Raw genomic sequence first — 25,123 nt, 5'->3', positions numbered from 1 at the left:
GCTTACTATAGAAGCAAAAGCATTAGCAATATTTTATTACGTAATAGTCGTAATAAAATATGTAAGTATTTTATTCGTAAAAAATACTTACGTATTTTTTATTATTTATTATATTATAATACAATATAATATAATATAATAATATTATAAAAAATTATAATATTATTTTTTATTATGTATTTTAATCGTTATAAAATACGTAAGTATTTTATTACGATTGTTTATTGTGTTTGGTAATGTTTTGGTTACAAATGTGTGTTCAATCTTGGGTGGTTGGCACCTAACCCTATTTTTCCCATAGGGCCTGTTGTTTATATTGCATAATTTTGCATTGCACGAGGGTTTCTAGGAACACAACTATCGTGCTATACGAGGACTGACTGTATATATATTTTATAACTTTTGTATATAAATGTAATAATTTGTGTGTACAAATAAATGGAAAAAATGTGAGCACCCCACCAGCCATGCCGTTTCGGATATACTCTGACCCAGTCATCTAGCCATTACAATTTGGCCTTTGTCAAACTCGCTTAAATTCGCTGCCTTTCCCATCTGAAGAACAAGAGTAACACTGATTAATGCTCAGTATCAGGTGTTTTTTATACCATGTCCCACCCCACACATGCGCCATACTTCACCTTCAGTTGCTTCGATTTGCATAACGACTTGCAGGTCATAATGTTTTGGCTCATCGGTGTATGTTAGAAAAGTGAATGGTTCTTTTAAAATAATTTTGAGAAATATTCTTTAGAACAAAATTTCAATACTTAGTTTTAATACAGATTTATTATTACTACAGGGATGGAGAGATCTCATTTTACAGATATCTATCACTTCCTGTAGGAATAATAACCCTTTGGCAGAAAGGGTTACTATTACATTACTGTGACAAAGTCCCACAACCACACGTCTTCATGGGGATCTAGTCATCATTTAACACTTTCATAGTGGTATACAATTATCTGTCCACCAACACCAAGTGCAAAAAACCCTGTTGTTGAGTTTCATCTGGATTGGGAGTATAGGCTTTGATAGGTTTTTCCTCACTACAGTCACATCAGCTGGCTTTTTGGGCCATGATATGCACCAGCCTGGCTCATATACATAGCAAACAGTAGTGAACACGTTAAAGCCTTTGAAAGGTTTGAGTAAACTAAATAATAAGATATCTTTTTCTTTTGTAATAGTATAAACACCACCCAGAAAACATACTTAAGGTATGGAAGGATAATTGTAGATGGGACATAAGAAAATTTGAAATAAGAAAAGATGGGTTATAAAAAAAACTGTTTAATAAATTGCCTATCTTGTAAAACTAGAGAGCTTATGTAAAGTTAAGAACACATTTCTTCTAGATGAAATCAAGTGGTTTTTCTTTTTGCCTAGGGTGATGTTAAATAAGCTTAACTCTCTTGCATCATTTTGCCTTTATTAATGTTACTACAGTCTTGAAGCAGAATGCAGTTAATGAAAATAAAATTCATTGAGGAATTTCTTTTGCTTCCAAAAGCATTAGTTACACATATAACACTCATCCTCATCGATATAAGTAACACATAAGAGTTGTGAATATACATAATCATTTTTTCTAAAAATATTCTATATAAAAGTAAAAAAATAAAGATAAAGAATCCCTTACCTGAAGATAATGGAGACGTCGCTGAACAATATCACTCAATTTTTCTGCTTCCTTTTCTCTCCATTTATTCAGGCCATCCAAATTGCCAAGTTTTTCCATATCAAGTAAAATTACTCTAACACCAATAAATTTTAATAAACATATTAAAATTTTAAATAAATATTATATTAAACACATACAGGATAACTATAATTAATGTTCACTTTCTCTAACAAATTTTCTGATAAAACTAAGTGATAGAAGAACAGAAATGCATTCATATTTGTTAGGCACAGTATGAATACAATATAGAAAAAACCATGCAAATAAATATTTCGTGCCAAAAGTCACTACGAAGTAAAATGTGTGGTTAATCATACACAAGTGAGAATCAAATGGCAGTACCTTTTTTTTTTTTTTTTTTGTAATACACTAAGTGGTATAAAAGTCACAAATGAATTTTTGGAATCATAAAATGGCTGCATCATTAAAAGAATGTTCACTACTGGTGAATCTATTTCACCAGAATAACAGCAGTGCAAGTAAGCAATGTTGAAAAAGAGAGAGAGAGATATATATAGAGAGAGAGATTAATCAAATGGAAGGGCTGCTTCAACAAGGGTCAATGTCTATGAATGGTGCAATAAAAATTACAGTGAATTTTAAGGCAACACTTTTAGTAGGCATAAAATGTGGATATGGTTAAAAACCTACTCCTAAACACATGGTAGAGGATATTGTTGTAGCAGTAAAGGATGGTTGGTGTGTTGATGAATGCACATGGAACCAGCAGCACATACATGTGTGTATATGTTGTTTTAAGCCATCATCCAAAACATTTAGCAACAAAATTTTATACTTATTACCCACACAAGTTTTGTCATGCTCATTGACTTCTCTCTGGTGATCTGATAATTACAATGTTATTTACACTACAGTTTCTTGCAAAAATGAAAACTGATAATACATGACCATGGAATATTTTCTGGACAGATGAAGTCTGTTTACAACTGAAGAAACTAGTTAATACAGACAATGAGGGGAAACAATAAATTTGACAATTAAAGAATTTCAGAATTAAAGTAAAAAAATCACATTTAAAAACAGTTCTTTCTGTACTCCATGACCATGTATACCACTTAATAATAATTAAGACCAGTATTTAAGGCCACCCTATAATAATTAAGAACAGTATTTTTTTGGGTACTTTTTTTTTGGCAATTACAAATTTTATATGGACAATGGAAAATGATCATAATTTCCAAAACAACATGTTTCCAAACATAAGGGAGTTTGATAGCACATAAACCACTTTGCATGGCAATCAAAATATCACTCAAACTCGGTACTTGGAAAAATTTGAGTTTTGGATGGCATCTGACACTCACAAACAGTACCTTTCACTAAGGATTTAATATGGCTTCTATGCGTATTCATGTCTGAAAAAAAGGCTAAATTTTCTTTTGTAAATAATTTACAATTGTCAAAGTTTCAAATTGGTGCACACAGCAATATAGGGAACTTATAAAGAATCAGCACTTAAAATATAACTTTCTGAACACTCTCTTAGAAGGCTACAAAACTGAGTCAAAATGTCTGGTTTAGGTTAAAATTAAATGTTAATACTGTAAATTTACAGCCATTAAATTATAACACAGTTCATTTCATATATTCTTTTTTTTTTTTTTTTTTTTTTTGCATAATTACCTATCTTGCTTCATCACCACAGTGTACCTGTCTAATATGATTACTACCAATTAATTTTTCTCTGAAAGCAACGGAGAAGGTGAATTTTAATTACAGCTGCCCTCTGTGTATATGTGTAAAAATTATTTTTATATCTTTTTATGAGATATCTAAAAATATACTTAAAATTTTCAAACATTTTAGCATAGATGACTGACAATGAAGGGGCATAAAAGAGTATGACACTATTTCAGTCTTGATCAGAGAACAATGATTTAGTACCAGGATGAAATGCATTCTTGAGTATCCTGATTATTGAATCCTCTCTCTCTCTTTCACCCCTTCCCACTGACATATGAGTCTATAATAAGGATTAACTGTTTTTTTATTTTTTTGCATAATTCTTATCTTGCTTCTTGTATGGGTTGACAATGAAGGAGCATAAAAGAGTATGACACTATTTCAGAATATGGCATTATGGATACTATCTGTGTTAAAATCTATTATATGATGTAACTACATTTCTATGGATTAAATCACCAAAAATCATGACTACAAGCCATAAACCTTGTTATTCACACCATTAAAGTTTGTGCAATAATGGATTAATACTTTTTTACATTCATTTATATGAGAAATTATTCACATTATTGTGAAACCATTAAAAACACTATTGTGAAACCAATTAAAAACACTAATTGAGGACTTTCTGTGTGCGTGCGTGTGTGCGCTAAAAGTCTGCTGCCATAAGAAAATTTAATTTAATTGAATCGTGGCAACTAACACGGGAATCAGAGAGAATCTCACAACAAACTGCTGCTAACGTTAACGTCTATTGCTGTCACTGTGTCCTCTAACTAGTGGTTCTAAATGATAAATTAGCTGCCATAAGAAAATTTAATTTATCATTTAGAACCACCAGTAAGAGGAAGGACACAGTGAGAGCAATAGACCTTAATGTTAGGAGCAGTTTGTTCTGAGATACTGTCTGGTTCTACATTAGTTTACATGATTCAATTATTCATTAATGTATGCTCTTCAGTTTGGATTATTCAGAAGAAAGTCAGTCTACACAATGGAAAAAAGATCAGTCAATGGCAAGCCTGTGAATTCCACTGGCTCTATAACCAAAATTCAAAGTCAAGTCACATTCAATGGGAGTTCACTACATTTTTAAAGATACAGGAAATGCTAATGACAAGCCCAGCTCCAAGCATGCTTCAACATTCATAGGAAATGCATCAGCTATTTTAGCTAAGTGCACGACAGCCTGCAGGTAGACAGTGCTAAGGAAGCATAATTTTTTTCTATACAAATTATACATAGTTCAAAAAGTGCACAGATGACAATTACAGAAGAGGCAAATTTTGAAAGTGGGCAGCATAAATGCAGAAATAAAACAAGATTATTCTTTCAGACATGTGCTTCCATTTTAATGCAGCCATTAACAAAGCCAATTATGGAAATAAAGTGAATCTTCACTAAATGAGAGATGTCCATTTTCAAACCAATACATGTCAATTATAGGTCCATATGTTTTTGACGAATCTGTAAACATGAATCTAATAAATACTTTGCAAGGTGCACTGGGATTACACTGATGTAATACCGTGAACAGCTACACAATGTTGTGGGTTGGTGTGCTCAACCAAAATCATTGCCTAAAACAAAAGATAACATATCTCTTCATTTTACTTTTGCAGTCAAACAGTGGATAGATCAGAACATCAGTGGCAAATGAATAAAATGTTGTGTTGTAGTGCAGCTGAGTGGCCACCTCAGAGTCCCGATTTGTTATCCCTCAATTTATTCTCATGAGGATATCTGAAGTTGGTTTATCAAAACATACCTCACACAACCAAACAAGTGAAAGATAACATTACAACAGAATCAAAAAAAAAAAAAAAAAAAAAAAGAATTAGCAAGAAAACACTTTGGAGAGAATTCCTTTCCTTAGAAATATGAACAGCCATGTGCAAAAGATTATGAAGAATGCAGTTCAAACATCTAACATAAATATTATGAATATACAGCAGGCCCTCGATTTAACAGACCCTAATTTAATGGATTTCGGATTTCACAGACAAAAAATTTCTGTCCTAAAGGAAAAATTTAAAACCTATTTATATCTGATAGCATTGCACAGACAGCACATCTGTCTGATGTGTGATGCTATCAGAGAGATGTGCTGAAAATTCCTTTTAATGAAATAAAGGCTGTTTTACTGCTAGATAATGCACCTGCTCATCCTAATGCTGAGAAGTTAGTTAGCAGGGATGGGAGAATTAAATGTTTTTTTCTGCCACCTAACACTACTTCACTGATACAGCTGATGGATCAGGGTGTAATCGTTGCTTGTAAGAGGTTGTATAAGAAAATGTTTTTGGAAGAGGTAATGGTTGTTTTGGAAGAAACAGAAGATGCAGAAGAAGAAAATACAAGAGGCACCAGGACACTGCAAAATTACATGCATACAACATCAGATCTGCTATCTTCAACTTAGCAGCTGTGTGGAAAGATATGAAGATTACTACCTTGGCCAATGCTTGAAAGACATTGTATGACGTAGAACCTGAAACTGACTTTGAGGGAGTTGAGGCATCTAATTTTTGGGACACTCTTCTGAAGGCTGGCAACAAAAATGCAACTGAGAATGATGTGGAACAGTGGCTCAAAAATGATGAAGGTGATCCAGGCTATCAATTTTTTTTCTGAGAAAGAGATTGTGGAAAATGTTCTTCATGGAAAACAAGAGGACGATGATGATGGCAAAGACAAAGAATCAGTTGCACCCCATCCTAAATTGCCTGTTATAAGACAACATAGGGATAACATCATACATTATACTGAATCATTATCAGACCCTAATGTGCTTCCTTATTATGAACATTTTAGAGAATTTCAATCTACAGTAATAAGGAAGCAGCACCAAGGTGTAAGGCAACTGAATCTTGATGATTTCTTCAAGGCCACTTCATCAACTGGACCTGTTTCACCAAAACCTTCTACCAGCAAGGAATTAACACCTCTCCCTCCATATGACAGTTGTTTCTCACTCTGAAAATTGTGATTCTTTCAATTAAGTTAATATTAATATTGAATATTATGCATCCTTTTTAACGTTTTTTTCGTGTTTTTTATTCAATGGAGTTTAAGAATTTTAAAGTATTTTTTCCCTCTAAAATGGATTTAAATGAAAAAACTAATGTTCGCATTGAAAACAACTTTGTGTGAGCTTTAAGGGGAAAAAAAATATAAAAAAGTGGTGGAAACACTCCATTAGTTACATTGTATAGTTTTTGACATGTTCAATTAAAATAAAATTTGGTTTGTGTCAAATTTATTTTTATATTTTTAACAGATGTTTTAGTATAAATTACTCAATGTACATTATAATATTTTATTCATACTTATACATTATAATAACATTTTAATACATCCTGTACCTTTTAAGTTCATTATTTCATTTTTAATTTCAAGGTCATTAAATTTTTAAGGAACTATAATCAGTCACTGGGAATTCTTAGTACAATAGTTGTGCTACCTGATAGCTTTGACGTAGAAGTTTTCAGGATACCAAATTGTATTTAAAAATACTCACGTGTTGCTGAGCTATACATTATCGGTATTTTCAAGGTCACAGTAATTCTACCGAGTCAGTCATTTGGATATTTCCAGGAGATAAAAGAACTATAGCAGTGCCACCTGCTTGTTCAGTGGTAACTAGAAATTCAGCATAAATTGCGTAAAATTATTAAATTGTGACATCATGAGGAAACTTCATCACTGAATAAGAGCTACTCCATTTATATGGCTGCGGCAGGTTTAGTAGATCGGCAGCTTAAATCCCAAGCCCGGATAAATGGTGAGGGTTGATGTCAGGAAGGGCATCCGGTCATAAAAACTATGCCAAAACTAATAGATGTGTTCCAGTTAAGAAGTTAATCCAACTAGAGGAGAAGAAGAGGATGTAAAGTGTGAATTGGGAACATTGAATGCCGACCCCATATAACGTGGAAAAAGGCGAAGGCAAAGAAGATTAATATATGTTTTTAAATACATTCGATTTAATGAACTTTCGGCAATAGCAGAAACCCCTTCCCCCAATTAGTCCGTTAAATCGAGGGACTACTGTATATATAAATAATTGTAAATATTTCGTCATAAATAAATTTTCCTATGATGAAAGACTTTTGTAGCAGGGTGCTATATATAAGATGTTATATATCAGTGAGTGAGTGAACACAATATAATGTCACAGAGAACTGCAAGATATAGTTATGTTCATATCAAGTTCTGGCTTCACTTTTCTTTCTACTTGTTTTCTTATTTGCAGCGCAAAATACTGAAACAGCTCAACATTTAAGTCTTATAGTGGTAACATATGTAAACAACCAAATTATAAAAGCATAAAAAATACTAACCGCTTATGATCAGTAGCATCTTCCAAAATACTACCAAGGGAAGTATGTGCAGCAACATTACCAGAAAGGCTTTTATTTAATTTTTTCAGTTCAGATCTTATATAATACCACATTTCCATCACTCCGTTCTCAATTTTTCTTCTTGTTTCTTCAAATTCCCTGCTTGGTTCCCTGAAATCTTTTTAGCAGTTACTTTTTAACAGTTTTAATAATTGTGTTTAAATATAATACAGCAATTCCATATAATTTTTAATCTGTATAAAATTTCAGTTAATAAAATTGCTATAAATTTAATATGAGGGCTGTTCAATAAAGAATGATCATGATTTTTTTTCATTTACAACAAACCTTTATTAATCATCCCTACTTTGATGGTCCTTTTCAAAGTAGTCCCCATTTGATGAAATGCTCTTACTCTAACATTTCTGCCATTCTTCAAAAACATGGTGGAAGCCATTTTTTGACATGTATTTGAGAATAGCCTCCGTCGTCTTTACAACTTCTTCAGACAACTGGTTTTCCTCGTAGCTCCTTCTGTAACCTGTAACTTTGGAAATAAAAAACTAGAGGGTGCACGGTTAGATAAGGAACACATTTGACATTAACGCTGGCTACGTATAAGTACTCAATGACAGTATGGGCAATGTAAGGTCTCGCATTGTCGTGATACAGAATCCACCCACCTGCATGCAGTTGTAGTTGTTTGCGGTGAATGTGATCCCACAAAGCGTGCAGTACAGATCTGACCTGCATGTTTACCAGCATGATGTGGCACAACATGCTGGTAAACTACTCCTTCAATTTCAAAAAATATAGATGACCATAACCTTTCCTAAAGCCACAACTTTTGCTTCTTTTGGCATTGGCAATGTCCAAACGACTTCCAAACAGAGCTTTGTTACTTGCTCTCTGGGTCAAAATGATGAAGCCACATCTCATCTGCCATTATCACCTCATGCAGAACCTCACCATTTTCAGTAACCATCCATTGCAACTCCTGACAAAACCTCAATACGAACTTGCTGATGCTCAGGTGTGGGTAGCCTTGGAACCCAGCATGCACAAACACATCAAATGCAAATGTTCATAGAGAATACCATGCGTGCTTCCTACTGATATTCTCAACATCTCTTCCAGTTGTCTTATTGTTATAGACAATCTCTCACTATTACGAAGCAGTTTTATGGTTTATTCTGTGGTGACAGCAGTGGTTGGAGCTCCAGGCCCACTGATTTTTGTGATTGAATCACATCTATCTTTAAATGTGATAAGCCACCTGTGAGCTGTGCTATACAGAAGTGCAGATTCACCATAAGCCTCTTTTAATATTTCATACACATCAGCTGGTGTTTTTTTGAGATGGAAACAAAATCTGAGAGCAGCATACTGTTCCTCATGTATCACATCCATTGTTATGTAGGCAAAACTGAACAGGCATAAATTTAACCGACCAGCAAAGTCACACCATGTGCACAAGTACTGTGCAATTGCTATGTGATGCAGCTTGGCTAGAAATAGCAAACAATATGGTTTTTTATAAAAAATTATGATCATTCTTTATTGAATAGCACTCTTACATCAAATTTAATTTTCTTATAACATTATCATCAAAAACAGTGTTGCAAAAGGAAACTAAAAAATTGCTTTATGAACTCATTGTTTCTCTAAATTAAAGTATAGAAAAATAATTAGTTTTTTAATTATTTTTTTTATATTAAATATCACTTACTTTGTTCAAGTTCACCTTCATCTTTCTTTGGTTTTTGATTTAGCAATTCATTGGCTTTGGTTAGTTTTATTTGCAGGGCTTGAAGCAATTCATCTTTAGCATTTTCATCAGACAACGGAGGTAACCTGAAAAATTTATATATGCATTTATCACTGCAGGGTGCAAGGCACAGGACTGCACTCTCCTTTTAAAAAAGTGTTTCTTTGACCTGCAATGTTTAAACTGCATAGGAAACTGCAATGGCCTTGTCTCATAGCACAATGAATTCTGCCTTTTTGAGCCTTGAAAAAAAAAAAAAAAAACTACCAGAGCAGTGTCGCATCTTTTAAAAACTGAGATTAATGTTTCAGTGATGCCATTTGTTTGAAAGTAGTGAAATACCCAACAACTCTTCAAACAGGTGGAGTTCAATGTGCTGTGAGACAAAAGGCCATTGTATTTTCTTATGTGGTTTAAACTCTGCAGGTCAAAAAATTACACAAGATAAAAAGACAATCCGTGTGCTTGTCACAAATATCAACTAGGACAGTGGTCACCAACTGATCTGTGCCTACTACCAAGGATTTTTATGAATCATGGGTAATCAGAACCTAGTCCTAATCTGTACATAAAATGATCATTTATATTTGCAAGTTCCTTAAATTTAACATGTGACATTTAAAAAATTTATCAATCTTTGTATTAAATGTCTATTTTGAATTAGTAATACCATAAAACATCTGAAATGTAATATCATTTAATTTTATTATATAATTTAATAAAATAAATGCTATAAGGCGTAATAAGTTACGAATGATTTATTTTTTTTTTTAGGCGCATTCGAAACTAAGGCCATATTGTTCCGGGAATAGGTGGTGGTCATTCCCTGACCTTTCTGCATCCTCCATATTTGGTGGTGACAGGCTCAAACCCCGGTCTAATCAAGAAGCGTGTGCTACCCACTGCTGCTCCTTCCCACCTGGCTACAGAGGCGCTGTATGAATTGGTAATACCATAATTTATCCAAAATAGAAAAACTATGAAAGTAGCATGAATGGCATCGATTTAATTGTATCTCATATTGTGACTACTCCTTCACAATGAGTTACCATGTACTGCACTACTTCGAATAAGTAATGCTGAGAATAAGTAACAATAATAGTAAATCAGAGAGTCTTATATAATGGGGGATTTTAATTTCCCAGATATTGACTGGAATTTGGGGGCTGCTCACTCACACACTAGCAAGGCTTTTGTGGATTTATTGGATGATTGTTTTCTACATCAGCATGTTCGGGAGGCAACTAGAGGGAGTAATACTCTTGATTTGATTATCAGTAGTGATTCTTCATGCATTAAGAATCTGCAGATAAATAAATGAACCACTAGGTGGCAGTGATCACAGTGTGCTGAAGTGGGATTTACTCAAAGAGGTAACTACCATTAGGGGTAAAGGGAAGGGTTATTGCTTTCGTAAAGGCAACTACAATGGACTGAGACAATATTTAAATTCTATACAGTGGGACCAACTGATAATGTTACCCACAGCAAATTCAAAATGGGAAGCATTCAAAGAACTTATCTTGGAAGCTACTAGGCTTTACATACCAACTAAGAAATATTGTTCAAGGTTTAGGCCTAAGTGGATGTTAGATGAACTAATGAGTCATATGGCAGAGAAGAAAAATGCATGGGATACATACAAATTAACACGTGACACAGAAGCCTATGATAGATACAAGTTGATCTGTAAACCAAGTTACAAACGAGGTTAGGCAGGTGAAGGCAGATTACGAGAAATCTTTGGCAAGGGATACAAAGAAAAACAGGAAAGAGTTCTTCACTTATGTAACCTCTAGAAGGAAGGGGATGAATCAGATTGGTCCACTTGATATCGATGGGTCAACTGTTGATGATCCTGCTCAGGTAGCTAACAAACTGAATGAATATTTTGCATTGACATTCACACATGAGGAGTTATTCAGCGAGGGGAATGCCAGAGGTGTATTCAACTCTGGCAGTAAGCTAGAGAATCTTGTAATAACTGAGAGTAAAGTGGAGGAGAAATTGTTGAAGATAAATACAAGAAAGGCACCTGAGGTGGATGGGATCTATCCAGTTATATTAAAGGAGGCAGCAAAGGAAGTAAGCAAACCCTTAGCCATAATTATGAGAGCTTCCTTGGACTCAGGAGAAATACCCATGGACTGGAGATGTGCAAATGTGACCCCAATTTACAAAGGATCAATGGGCGACACAAGTAATTATAGACCTGTTAGTTTAACTTCTGTTCCTGGAAAATTAATGGAGGCACTGGTTAAAGAAGCACTGCAGGATCATCTAGACAAGACTTCAGTTATAGCTCACACACAGCATGGTTTTGTTAAGGGGAAGTCTTGCCTGACCAATTTGATTGGATACTATGATGCAGTCACAAAAGAACTGGATGCAGGGAATAACTTTGATATTATATACTTGGATCTTAGAAAGGCTTTTGATACTGTTGCACATGGAAGACTGCTGCACAAATTGGAGCAGTGTGGCACTGGAGGAAAATTGCTGCTATGGATAAAGGGGTGGTTGAGGGGGAGAAGACAGAGAGTGGTAATCAATGGACACTGCTCATCGTGGACTAATGTTATTAGTGGAGTCCCTCATGGTCCATTATTGGGTCCATTATTGTTTTCTGTATTTATAAATGATATTGATGATGGTATATCAAGCTTAATGTCCAAGTTTGCAGACGATACGAAGGTTGGCAGGGTTGTCAAGGACACTACTGACACTATGCTACTGCAATGGGATCTGGAAAGGTTGAGCAGATGGGCTGAGAGGTGGCAAATGAAGTTTAACATTGACAAATGTAAAGTACTACATATGGGAAACAGCAACCCCAGAGCAATGTATCAACTCTGTGGTACTACACTAACAGTGGTAGAGAATGAAATGGACTTGGGGGTGGTTGTGCAGGCAGATATGAAGTTTTCTGAGCAGTGCAGACGGGCCGCAAGAGTAGCTCATGGTGTATTGTCGATGATATATAGGAATTTTTCTAGCAGGGATAAGGAGGTGATTATTCCCTTGTATAAGGCAATGGTCAGGCCACACCTAGAGTACTGTATACAGGTCTGGAGGCCTCATTTCAAGAAGGATGTAGAGATACTGGAATGAGTACAGAGAAGGGCAACGAGATTGGTGAATGGAACAAAGGGGTGCTCTTACAAAGAAAGGCTTAAGTTTTGCAAATTACAATGTCTGGAGACTAGGCACCAGCGAGGTGATCTGATAGAGGTGTATAAAGCCTTGAATGGTTTGAGCATGCTCAATGCTGATGGGATTCTTCCTCTTGCTCAGAATAATCACCTGAGAGGGCATAAATTCAAATTGAGGAAAGACAGATGTAGGATAGACGTGAGGAAATTTGCCTTTAGCCAGCGGGTGGTTGGTTGGTGGAACAGACTTCCATCCCTTGTCGTGGAGGTTGATAGCCTGAATAGGTTTAAGGCTCAGTTGGACAGGTATTTCGAACGAACAGAGGGGTGAAGTGGAAGTGGTTATTTTTTATTTATTTATTTTTTTTTTTTTTGGCTGATGTTGCATAAGCTTGCTTTCTTGCATCAAATGCCTCTACTAATGCTAATGCTAATCTTCTCCATTGGTGAAGCATTACTTATTCGATGTAGTGCAATACATGGTAACTTGTTGTTAAGGAGTAGTCACAATATGAGATACAATTAAATCGATGCCATTAGCATTAGAGGCATATGATGCAAGAAAGCAAGCTTATGCAGCATCAGCCAAAAAAAAAAAAAAAAATGCTCCCATTTCACCCCTACGTTCGTTCCAAATACCTGTCCAGCTCAGCCTTAACCTTATTTAGGCTATCAACTTCCACAACAAAGGATGGAAGTCTGTTCCACCAACCAACTACCCACTGGCTAAAGGCAAACTTCCCCACATTTATCCTATAACTGTCTTTCCTCAATTTGAATTTATGTCCTCTGAGGTGATTGTTCTGAGCAAGAGGAAGAATCCCATCAGCATTGAGCATGCTCAAACCATTCAAGGCCTTATACACCTCAATCAGATCACCTCGCAGGTGCCTGGTCTCCAGACACAGTAATTTGCAAAACTTAAGCCTTTCTTTGTAAGAGCAACCCTTTGTTCCATTCACTAATCTTGTTGCCCTTCTCTGTACTCGTTCCAACAGCTCTAACATCCTTCTTAAAATGAGGCCTCCAGACCTGTATACAGTACTCAAGGTGTGGCCTTATAAGGCAATGGTCAGGCCACACCTTAAGTAGTGTATACAAGTCTGGAGGCCTCATTTTAAGATCTGTTGGAATGAGTACAGAGAAGGGCAACAAGATTAGTGAATGGAACAAAGGGTTGCTCTTACAAAGAAAGGCTTAAGTTTTGCAAATTACTGTGTCTGGAGACCAGGCACCTGCAAGGTGATCTGACTGAAGTGGCGCTTCCATAGCCAGGTAGGCAAGAGCAGCAGTGCGCATCCTACGTTTCTTGATTAGACTGGGGTTTGAGCCCGTGACCACCAAATACGGAGGATGCGAAAAGGTCAGGGAATGACCACCGCATATCCCCAGAGCAATATGGCCTTAGTTGCTAATGCTCCTAAAAACCAAATAACAACATCTGATTGAGGTGTATAAGGCCTTGAATGGTTTGAGCATGCTCAATGCTGATGGAATTCTTCCTCTTGCTCAGAATAATCACCTGAGAGGGCATAAATTCAAATTAAGGAAAGACAGTTGTAGGATAGACGTGCGGAAGTTTTCCTTTAGCCAGCGGGTAGTTGGTTGGTGGAACAGACTTCCATCCTTTGTTGTGGAAGTTGATAGTCTAAATAAGTTTAAGGCTGAGCTGGACAGGTATTTGGAATGAAGGGAGGGATGAAATGGGAGCATTTTTTTTTTTTTTTTTGGCTGATGCTGCATAAGCTTGCTTTCTTGCATCATATGCCTCTACTACTAATGCTAATGGCATTGATTTAATTGTATCTCATATTGTGACTACTTCTTCACAATGAGTTACCGTGTATTGCACTACTTCGAATAAGTAATGCTTCACCAATGGAGAAGACTATTGTTACTTATTCTCAGCATTACTTATTCGAAGTAGTGCAATACATGGTAACTCGTTGCAAAGGAATAGTCACAATATGAGATACAATTAAATCAATGCCATTCATACTACTTTCGTAGTTTTTCTATTACAGATATATTATGGTTGTTTCACTGTTATCTTTATAGTGTATTACCAATGTGTAACTTATTATGCCTTGTAGCATTTATTTTATTAGTATTACTCCATAGCCGAGTGGGTAGGAGCGGGAGTGCAGTAGCACACGCTCTTTGAGTAGACCGGGGTTCAAGCCCCTGACTGCCGAATACGGTCGATCTGCCAACTCGCACTGGACCAGTGTGGCAGATTATGGTCCATTTTTCCCTCAGCATGAATTGTTGAGAAGGCTTCCATCATGCAGTGGGTTGATAATGGCTGCACTTTACTTTTTTACTACTATATACACCAGCTGGCATTTCTCATATTGTGGAATTACACTTCAACTGAGTTGGCATAATTACAACACTGGGGTACCTACCCACTCACTGATGATAGGCCAACTAGCCTTGAAATGGTGCCATCTGAATAGTGGTATCCCCTGAGAATAAGTAACAATAGTCTTCTCCATTGGTGAAGCATTACTTATTTTAAGTAGTGCAATATATGGTGACTTGTTGTGAAGGAATAGTCACAATATAAGATACAATTAATTCGATGCCCTCCATTAACCCCGGGGGCTCACATCTGGTGAGTATGGGCTTGGCACACCCAGGGTCCTGAGCTGGATATCATAATTCTTCTCTTCTTGGTGATTCCCTTCTACTTCTCTCTCTCTCTCTCTCTCTCTCTCTCTCTCTGGGTAACTTGGAAATTTTTTTTTAGCTGGTGCAGCATAAGCCTCAGGCTTCTTTGCACTATATGGCTAGTAATAATAATAATAATAATATTGCAGTTTTTCTATTACGGATAAATTATGGTGATTTCACTACTATCTTTATAGTATATTATATAATTTAATAATTAAATGAATCAGAGCAAACAGTATAATTTTTACTTTTGTTCTGCTAAACAGCTTAGTTACATGCACAGTATATGTTAATTAGAGATAAGATCAATATTTGTGAATGGTGGGAGGTAAAGGTCTGCACGGGCTGAAATTTTAGAATTTTACTTGGCCCGGCCCAGGCCAGCCTGAAAACAATTCAGTCCAACTGCTACTGGAACCTGAAGGCTACTGTTGCTACCCAATCTATACCTGGCCCTTAGCCAAGTCAGGCTGAAGCATGAAGACAAACTGCCAATTTATTTCATTACAATTTTTTCCTACATCAGGGCTTTATTGTGTCATTAATATTTATAACTTCCCCTGATGTCTGTTCTAAGATGTCATAATTCCTACTCACTTTTTTTTCACATCCTTTAAGGACCTAACATATAAATGAAATGAATACTGACTCACTCCAATTTTGTGCTAAAGGCTTAGCAGACACTAACTGCACGGCAGCACTGTCTTAGATCACAACAGGTATTTCCACTTTTGTGCTAAATGTTATCCGTGATACTTGTTCCGATCCATTTGATAATGATTTGTGCTACCAGGTCAGAACCATGGCAGTGCAAATTCTGAGCAAATCAAGCTAGTCTAACACAGTATGCAGACAGATGTAATTCACTGCAGTTTTCACAGATTGTGTGATACTTTTTAATTAGGTATATTTAATTTTTCTCATTGACTATACGGCAATTTAATTTTTATTTAATTTTTAGTTATTTAATTTTTTTCAATGACTATATCTTAGATAGTATGAATCAGAGCTGTAATACTCAATATGTTCCACGTTGATAATAATATTAGTAAATTAATAAGAGGAGTTTACCTCAATATAGTACGTAGAACACTTCCGTATGATACCCTCCAGAAATTAAAACGGAAAAAACGAAAAAAATCGACAACTTACCGGTACATTAAAGTAAAATATAAATAATTAAATAATAAATTTAACACAATTCAAAATCAATTTAAAACAATTCAAATTCAAATTTACGCAATTAAAAGAATCTAACGAAAATATTCAAAACAATTTTCCTTCCTGAAGCTGACAATGCTTTTCGACCGTATGTCGTGATCACAGGAATGAAAATTTTACTTTAATGTACCGGTAAGTTGTTGATTTTTTCGTTTTTTCCGTTTTAATTTCTGGAGGGTATCATACGGAAGTGTTCTACGTACTATATTGAGGTAAACTCCTCTTATTAATTTACTAATGACTATATCTGCATTATAATTATATATCTAAATGCTCTGTAATTATTAATAAAAGGAAATAAATATATATTATTATAATTTTTTTGATATTTTATTAATTTTTTGCCAATACAAAATCAGGACCTTATCCAGAAAGATCCAAACTTATAACACTCTATGCAAAATGAAACACATTGTTACATCATACATCATGTATTGTATGAGTGACTTGGTTCTGGGTGACTTCCCAGTGGCATTGGTCCCTGCCACCAAGTATGTACACAAGTTGAGGATAGTGGAACGGTCCTCGGGGAGGGTTTGCTGTGAATAAACAGTCACGGACAATGGGACAGCATTCATCATCAGGAAGTGGTGAAGTAGACTGTGGCAGGTCTACTTCTATAAAAAGCTACATAATTCCAATGACAATGGATGTGACATGGTGAGGGTTGGCTGCCATCAAATAAGCTGACAACCAGCTGGACGTTGGGGCAGCAGCAACAACATTCTTCCTGACCAGCAGAAGAATGTATGGTGGAATGGAAAAGCAGCAGGCAGAGGATCAGAAGTCTGAGAAACGGCTGGTGCACCCAACCCCATAGAGGGCCATTGCTTGCAAGAAAGGAAATGGGAAACTACCTGGTACATTTATCCCTAGTAGCTCCATGACGTCTGAATCAAATTTTAGTAGAAATGGGAGGACTCAGTAGCCAGAAGCTGTGGGTGTCGTAATTGACAGGAGAGGACTTCTCCGGTCATAAACCAGCGAAATCCTTGTAATAATTATTGTAATAATCCTTGTAATAATATTGTAATAATTCCATGTGCCAATCTTCCTTTTATGAAGATTGGCACATGGAATGTAAGAACAACATTGAGGAAAGGGAAACTCAACAATGTGAAGAGAGAAATGAAGAAAAATAGTCTGAATATTTTAGGAATAGTGGAGACTAGATGTAAAGATGAGGGAGACTTCATAAGTGAAAATATATGGGTAATATACAAAGGAGGGGATGACAGCCAGCAAGGAGTAGCTATACTTCTAGACAAAAATGCACAGAAAAGCCTCAAGAAAGTGATGCAAGTTAGTGACAGGATCATTGCTGTAAGATTAAAGGCTGAACCAATAGATTTAATGATTATGCAAGTCTATTTACCAAAAGCAGCCACACTGAGAATGAAGTATACAAGGTATATGAAACAGATAGAGAAAATAATGGAAAAAGAACTGGGGAGTGAAAGATTCATGGTCATTGTGCTGGGAGATTGGAATGCTGTCCTTGGTGAAGGGGATGAGGTTGGGGACTTTGGACTTGGGACAAGGAATGAGAGGGGCAAGAAAATGATAGAATTTTGCAAAAGAAGAGAGAGGTTTACATCAAACACATGGTTTAGACAGGAAAAAAGAAGATACACTTGGAGAAGACCAGGGGATGCTGACAGGTACCAAATCGACTACATTTTTGGCAACAAAAGGTACAGGAATGCTGTGAAGAATACACATAACTATCCGGGTGCAGATGCTGATTCAGACCACAATTTGGTAGAGATGAAAATTAAGATTACGTTCAAGATGTATGTTTGTTTGTTTATTTGTTTGTTTATAGGCTTTATGGCATAAGGGCAGCAAGGCCATAATGCGCCTTACGTTCAAGAGAATAAGGGGGTTCAAGAAAAAGAAGGAAATGGAATTTAAATGTACTGAAGACTGCACTAGCTGGAGATTTCAGAGAGGCAATTGACAGGGAGATAGTGGATGGAGAGGAAATAGAAGTGGAGAGGAGATGGGAAAGGTTTAAAAAGATTGTTGTAAGAGTAGCAGAAAGTAAATTAGTTATAGTAGATCAGAAAAGGATACCATGGATCATAGAAGAAATGGGGAAGAGAAGAAAATGGAAACACCAAAGTTCAGAAGAGGCAAGGATTAAATATAAGAGTTTGAATAATGAACTTAGAAGGGCAACAGAAGAAGCAAGAGAAAAATGGTGGGAAGAACAGTAGAAATGCCACCGTTCTTTCTGTTCGTCAAGTCAAGAACCTGACGAACAGAAAGAATAAGACTAGTGGAAAGATAAAAGACAAGAACGGAAAAATTCTATATGACAAAGAACACGTGAGGAGAAGATGGAAGGAATATACAGAAGAGCTATATGATAAAATAAAAAAACCCAAGGTTGGGCCTGTGACAGCAGAAGATGAAGAAGAGACCTTAGGACCAAAACTAATCTGAGAAGGATTTGAAAAGGCAGTGGCCTCATTAAAAAGAGGGAAGGCAGCTGGACTGGATGATATACCAGCAGAAATTATAAAAGGACTTGGAGAAGAAACAAATAAATAAGTGTTCAGAATTTGCGGGAAAATCTATGAATGTGAAAGCTGGCCCAAAGACTTTCTAAAATCCATAATCAACCCATTAGAAAAGAAGAAGAATGTAACAAATTTTACCAACTATAGGACAATCAGTTTAATTTCCCACTCCTCAAAAATATTACTAAAAATCTTCTCAGAATGAATTAAAGCAAAAGCAAGGGATTGTGAAGTCATAGAAGATCAGTTTGAATTCAGAGACAGCTGTGGAACCAGAGAGGCAAAAGGAGAAAGAAGCATGGAAATAGGAAAAGATCTGGCAATCTGTTTTGTTGATCTCGAAAAGGCTTTTGACAGAGTGAACTGGGTTAAGCTGATAGAAGTTCTAGGAAATACAGGCCGAGATAAAAGAGATCTTAAACTAATTTGGGAATTTTACATAGGGATAGACAGCTGTGGTTTGGATTGATGGAGAGGAATTAGAAGACGTAGACACTGGTAGGGATTTAAGGCAAGGATGTTCCATGTCCGCTTTACTATTTAATTTATATGCAGAAGTATTGATGAAAGAGTACAAAGAAGAGCAGAAAGGAGGTGTAGGAGGGGAGAAGATAAGACAATAAGATTTGCAGACGACCAGGTACTGATTGCTAATAATGAGGAAGAATTACAGAGCTCATCGGATATCTTGAACAACAAAGTAAAGGAGTATAATATGAAGATTAACAGCAAGAAAAACCAAGATAATGTTAACTTCAAAGTGGCCAGGGAGAAGAATCAATGTAACAGTAGATGGAATAATACTGGAACAGGTGGGCAGATACAGATACTTGGGAAGCATAATGACAGAAAATGGAAAAGGCCTGAAAATAAAAACAGGAACTGCAATGAGCAAAGAGCCATTTCGTAATAGAAAAGAACTATTGAGAAGAAATTTCAAGAAGGAATTAAGAAAGCAAATGATGAAAACATTAATATGGACTGTTGTACTATATGGCTCAGAGACTGGGAAGAGAGGAGATTAGATGGCTAGAAGCATTCAAGGTGTGGGTGTGGAGAAGAATGTAAAGGGAGAAATGGGTGGACAGGGTGAGTAATAAGGAAGTGTTGAGGAAAGTAGGTGAAGAGAGAACGTTAGTAAAAGAACTAAGAAGAAAACAAAAGAACTTTATAGGACATGTATTGAGAAGAGAAAGCATATTGAGGAAAAGTGATTGAGGGAAAGATGTGTGGGAAGAGAGCCGTTGAGAGAAGGAGAATAATGGATTGGATGGGAAGAAGAAATTATGCTGGACTTAAAAGGAAAGCACAAGATAGAGAAGCATGGTGTCAGTGGAGCCCTGAACTTGCCTGAGGGCAGAGAACTAGAAGAAGAAGATGACATGTACAGTGGCAGACAAAAAAACTGCATCACCTTAAAAAAAGTAACATTTGTAGTAAAACATATAAGATATTGTTTGATTACAGTCATTTTGTTTGTCGCAAAGCAAAGGTATTGCATCGGATAACACTTCTATTGCATCAGACATTTCTATAAATACGCTGAGGTAGCTGTTGCTCTGTCCCAGGAAGGGCTTTCTACACATGCTAACACTGATCAACAGTATCCCAGGTGCTGAAATTAAAGCGTTAAACCGGTGATGTGAAGAGAAGACCTGGATCAGGCTGTAAGAGAGTGACTATGCCTTCCCAAGATTGATACAAGTGAACGACCTATCCAAAGACAGCTTTCGGAATGTGGTCTGCATGCCTATCAATCCAAGAAGAAGCCTTGTTGACCCAACAAATGAGGAAGAAGTGACTTGCTTGGGCTAAAATGCATGTTTCATGGACGAAAGAGCAATGGGACACCATCACCTTTTCTGACAAACTGAAATTCAACCTGCATGGCTCAGATGGGAAGCAATATGTCAGAAGACGAAAATTGGAGGCATACCATCCTGACTGCATAACACCGACTGTAAAGTTCCCTGCCAGTCAGATGGTCTGGGGATGCATATCAAGCAAAGGGGGTGGGGAAAATTAAGTTTATTAACAGAACAGTAAATGCAGAAACCTACACTGCTATCTTGGAGGAGTGCTTGAAACCCGTTATTAGGGATCACCACACAGACGTCCAAAACTGCATTTTTCAACAGGACTTAGCACCTTGCCACACAGCAAAACTGGTAAGTTTTATGCTATTTAGATTTAATGATGAGTTTGTCTTCTTGCTTAAAACATACTTACACCAATGTTTTCCCTCGTTTTTCTCCCTTAAGGTGCAGTTATACATCAGAAATGCTGGCATTACAGTGCTGGGCTGGCCTGGCAACAATCTAAATTTGAACCCTATTGAAAATTACTGGTACATAATATCTAAAATTGCTCAAAAGAAGCCAACAAGTAAGATTCAGCTGCAGGAGAGCATTGTAAGGATGTGGTACCACGAAATTGGACAACCTTGTATCAAGAAGTTGATTAACTCTAAGCCAGATCGTTGCGAGGCTGTAATTGCAGCTTGAGGAGGAACAACAAAATACTGAGGACTTATTTTGCTGATTTACAGTACATAATACTATTATATTAACTTGTCATTTCAGTTTGTACATGTAAATGCAATAAAATGCATGTTTGGTTGTCATGATTGCCATTTGCATGATTTCTCATATTTCCATTAATTACGCATTTTACCCTTTGGGATGATATTTATGGCAATTAGGTATATCAGGTGGAGTCTTTTTATTGGATTTCATTCACAGAGATATATATTCCATCTAACAAATGCATTTCGAACATTTCTGCAACCCACAATGTGGTGTAAAACACATTATTTGCAAAATTCACAAGTAATGCAGTTTTTTTTGTCCGCCACTGTATTTACCTCAATAATCTACTCAATAATTTTCTGGTTACTATTTTTTGAAAATGAAATTATGAAAAAAATAAATTTTACGTGATTTTTTCCTGTATTCGCTCTGATACAAAGATTACTATTAGAATTATTATTGCCAACATAATGAAGAAGCAAAGCTTCTTAAATCTATAAAACTTAGTCTATAAATAAATTATGAAAAAAGTACAATACTAACATTCACAGCCTCTCAAAGAAAAAAAAAAAAAATCAACAGTCAATGCCAGTTATGCAATTGATAATAATATATTTAAGAGGATATTAAGATCTGGAAGTCAAATCTAACTGCACTTCCAACAGGTTACATATCTTATGACAGGTGTTTAAGGCTTCAAATAGATTGAGTAAGCTAAATGCTGATGGCATCCTTCCTCTTCCTCATACAACACATATAAGGGGGACAAATTTATATCAAAAAGAAGGATGGTTGCAAGATAAATGTATGGAAATTTGTCTTCAGTCAGCAGGTAGTTAAATACTGGAACAAACTTCCATCTAGTATTGTGGAAGTGGGTGGTTTGTGTACTCCTAGCATTGCTGTACATGCAAGTATACATGTATCTGTTTTTGCTCTTAGTAACCCTAACACAACCTGTGTATTTGTAGGTCCCACAAGGACCCCCCCCCCCCAGAAGGCCTTATAATTCATGACACCTTGCTTTCAAGGCTGCTGCATGTTCCATTAGAAGCAGTGCAAGAATCACTTTCACCTCTGCTTGTGGCTGCTGTTAATCTTCTGGTCTGTGTATTCTTCTCTTCCCCCCACAAGCTAGCAGTTGGCTGACCGACATGACACTACCTCAATAGCATCAGCAAATATTTTTGCATCTCTCTAGGGCAAAATTTATTGACAGGGCTCTTACTGTATACTCCCTCCTATCAGGTCTAGAAAGAATTGCAGATGCCTTCAAATTTAATTTTAACTTGTGACTTTTTATCAATACTGTCCTTACTTGTTAAGTAAATCCACAGATCTTCCACTCTTAATATCATTAGCACTAACATGTACAACAAAATCACTTTTTTGCCCTTAAAAGATGATAGCAGCACTATATCATAAACTTTTGCCCTGGTAGACATACCCTGGTCCTGTTCCACCTATTATTTTTTACAAAATATATTTATCACTTCCCTGACAGTCACTAATAACAGCTACTATTATCAATGGTTACACTCTTACCTAAGTTGCTTAAAGTTAAAACTATTTATCACAATTGGCCTATATTATTAAAATTGCTGATAGTGAAATGTATATAAAAAGACAAACTGATGTGCCTTTGACCCTAAAGTTTCTAAAGGAAAATAAATTACCTTAAGGAATTTAATAAGCTTCGCAGCTCTTCATTCTGCTGCTTGAGTGCTTCCAATTCTCCTACTGCTCTTGTAAGACGAGCTAGCATTTGCTCATCTGGCTCAGTTCCATGAAAAAGAGGTCCACTAAGCATGATAATTACTACTAACCAAACTGCAAGCAATACAACAACCACCTTGCCAATTCCAAAACTCAGTTCTAAAGAAATATCAAAAGATAATAATATGTAATAAATCAATTTCACTTTTGTTACTAATATACAAATATTTAAAATATATTAAATAATACCATACCTCTTTAAACTTAGCTAGAGAATAATGCTTCATTTTTCCTTAACAACCATAAACTTTCAGGGAGGGTTATATCCGAACAGGAACAGAAAGACATAAGAATAAATCACTGCATGATAAAAGATACCCTATAAGATTTTGTAATATTCTTAGAAAACTACCGTTGCTATAACAACAGCATCTGTGTCCATAATTTATTCTGTTAATTTTCTATTAATTTTAAACCATATCCTACTATGAATATGAAGAATAATATCACAGTACTCTTTTTTGAACATTATGCAGCAAACTGAATGTAATCATATCATATCATATTATTAGCCATATGGTGCAAGGAAGCCTGAGGCTTATGCTGCGCCAGGCAAAAAAAATTTGAGTAACTCAGAGAGAGAGAGAGAGAGAGAGAGAGAGCAGTAGAAGGAAATCACCAAGAAAGAGAAGAATGATGATATCCAGCTCAGGACCCTGGGTGTGCCAAACCCATACTTATCAGATGTTACATTCAAATAACAAAAAATTAAAAATTCAAGATGAAGAATAACAATTTTATAGCTTCACAGATGTAATTCTACCTCCCCATAAGTACAAGGATGAGCGAGTCAAATAAGCTAAATTATTTCTTGACGTAATCCCCATTGCTAGTTTGGCACCTATCCATCAAATTTTTTATATTCCAATTGTTAAGTATTTTGATTACTGCTGGCACAAAGAACAGCCTTTTTCACTTCACTGTTAGTCTGGAATCAACTTCCAACCAGATCACTTTTCAATTTCCTGACAACACGAAAAAGCTACAAGGAAACAAATCTAAACTACAGAGATGGTTAGGCACTTCCTAGCAGAGTCACTGGAAGGTTGCTACAGTATGCTGCACAATGTGTGATTGTGTATTATCCAGTAACAAAATGATAGCTTCAGTTGAACGTATGAGTCTCTGTTTTTGATGGCAAATCCAAAATAACATAGATGATGCTTATAATCATACAAAGAATACAAGGAAGAACAATATGCAAGTGACCATTTCACCTATACATATGACACTTGAAAATTCTTAAATATTTATGCCTATGGTGACAACAGATGTTTCTATTGCATGCTAGATGACTTATACATACTGCATAGTGCTTACACTATGAACCAGAACTGAACCAAATGTCCTCAGATACACTATGTTACAAAGAGCACTGGATTCGTATTAAGAAAAAAGACAATGATTTAAAAGCTAGATTTTAATATGGCGATTCCTTTCTACTTCTTTCTCTTTCTCTCTCTCTCTCTCTCTCTCTCTCAGGGTAACTCAGGAATTTTTTTTTTGGCTGGTACACAGCATAAGCCTCAGGCTTCCTTGCACCATATGGCTAATAACTTTTTTTTTAGCTCCTTGGTAAGCTCAGGCACCAGTTCCGTGATGAATGGAATGCCTTATTTAAACTACCGTATATTGAAAAAGTGGTAGTGGTAGATGTATTACAAGGAAAGAAAATTGTAATTGGTATTGATTCTAATGCAGGTTCAACAACTTGGGGAAATCACGAGACTGATACTAGAGGAAATC

General features: G+C 36.0%; 1 protein-coding gene across 1 annotated transcript in view; it reads right to left on the bottom strand.

Annotated features, from left to right (window-relative positions):
- The window catches only part of FucT6 (alpha-(1,6)-fucosyltransferase 8), a 106,294-nt gene extending 82,846 nt beyond the window's left edge, over positions 1 to 23,448 (bottom strand). The window contains exons 1-4 of the mRNA XM_090386858.1: positions 23,278 to 23,448; positions 9,461 to 9,585; positions 7,732 to 7,909; positions 1,643 to 1,757 (exon numbers count right to left, since the gene is read on the bottom strand). Of these exons, the coding sequence (XP_090242984.1) occupies positions 1,643 to 1,757; positions 7,732 to 7,909; positions 9,461 to 9,585; positions 23,278 to 23,411 (552 nt within the window). The 5' untranslated portion in view covers positions 23,412 to 23,448. The remainder of the gene's footprint in view (positions 1 to 1,642; positions 1,758 to 7,731; positions 7,910 to 9,460; positions 9,586 to 23,277) is intronic.
- Between the last annotated feature and the right edge of the window lie 1,675 nt (positions 23,449 to 25,123).

This window comes from Mastigoproctus giganteus, chromosome 12 (genome assembly GCF_048544385.1).
Source record: "Mastigoproctus giganteus isolate SK-2022 chromosome 12, ASM4854438v1, whole genome shotgun sequence".
NCBI lineage: Eukaryota > Metazoa > Arthropoda > Arachnida > Uropygi > Thelyphonidae > Mastigoproctus > Mastigoproctus giganteus.
Note: the sequence above shows the minus strand (reverse complement) of the source record. Positions and strands in the feature narration are given on the sequence as shown.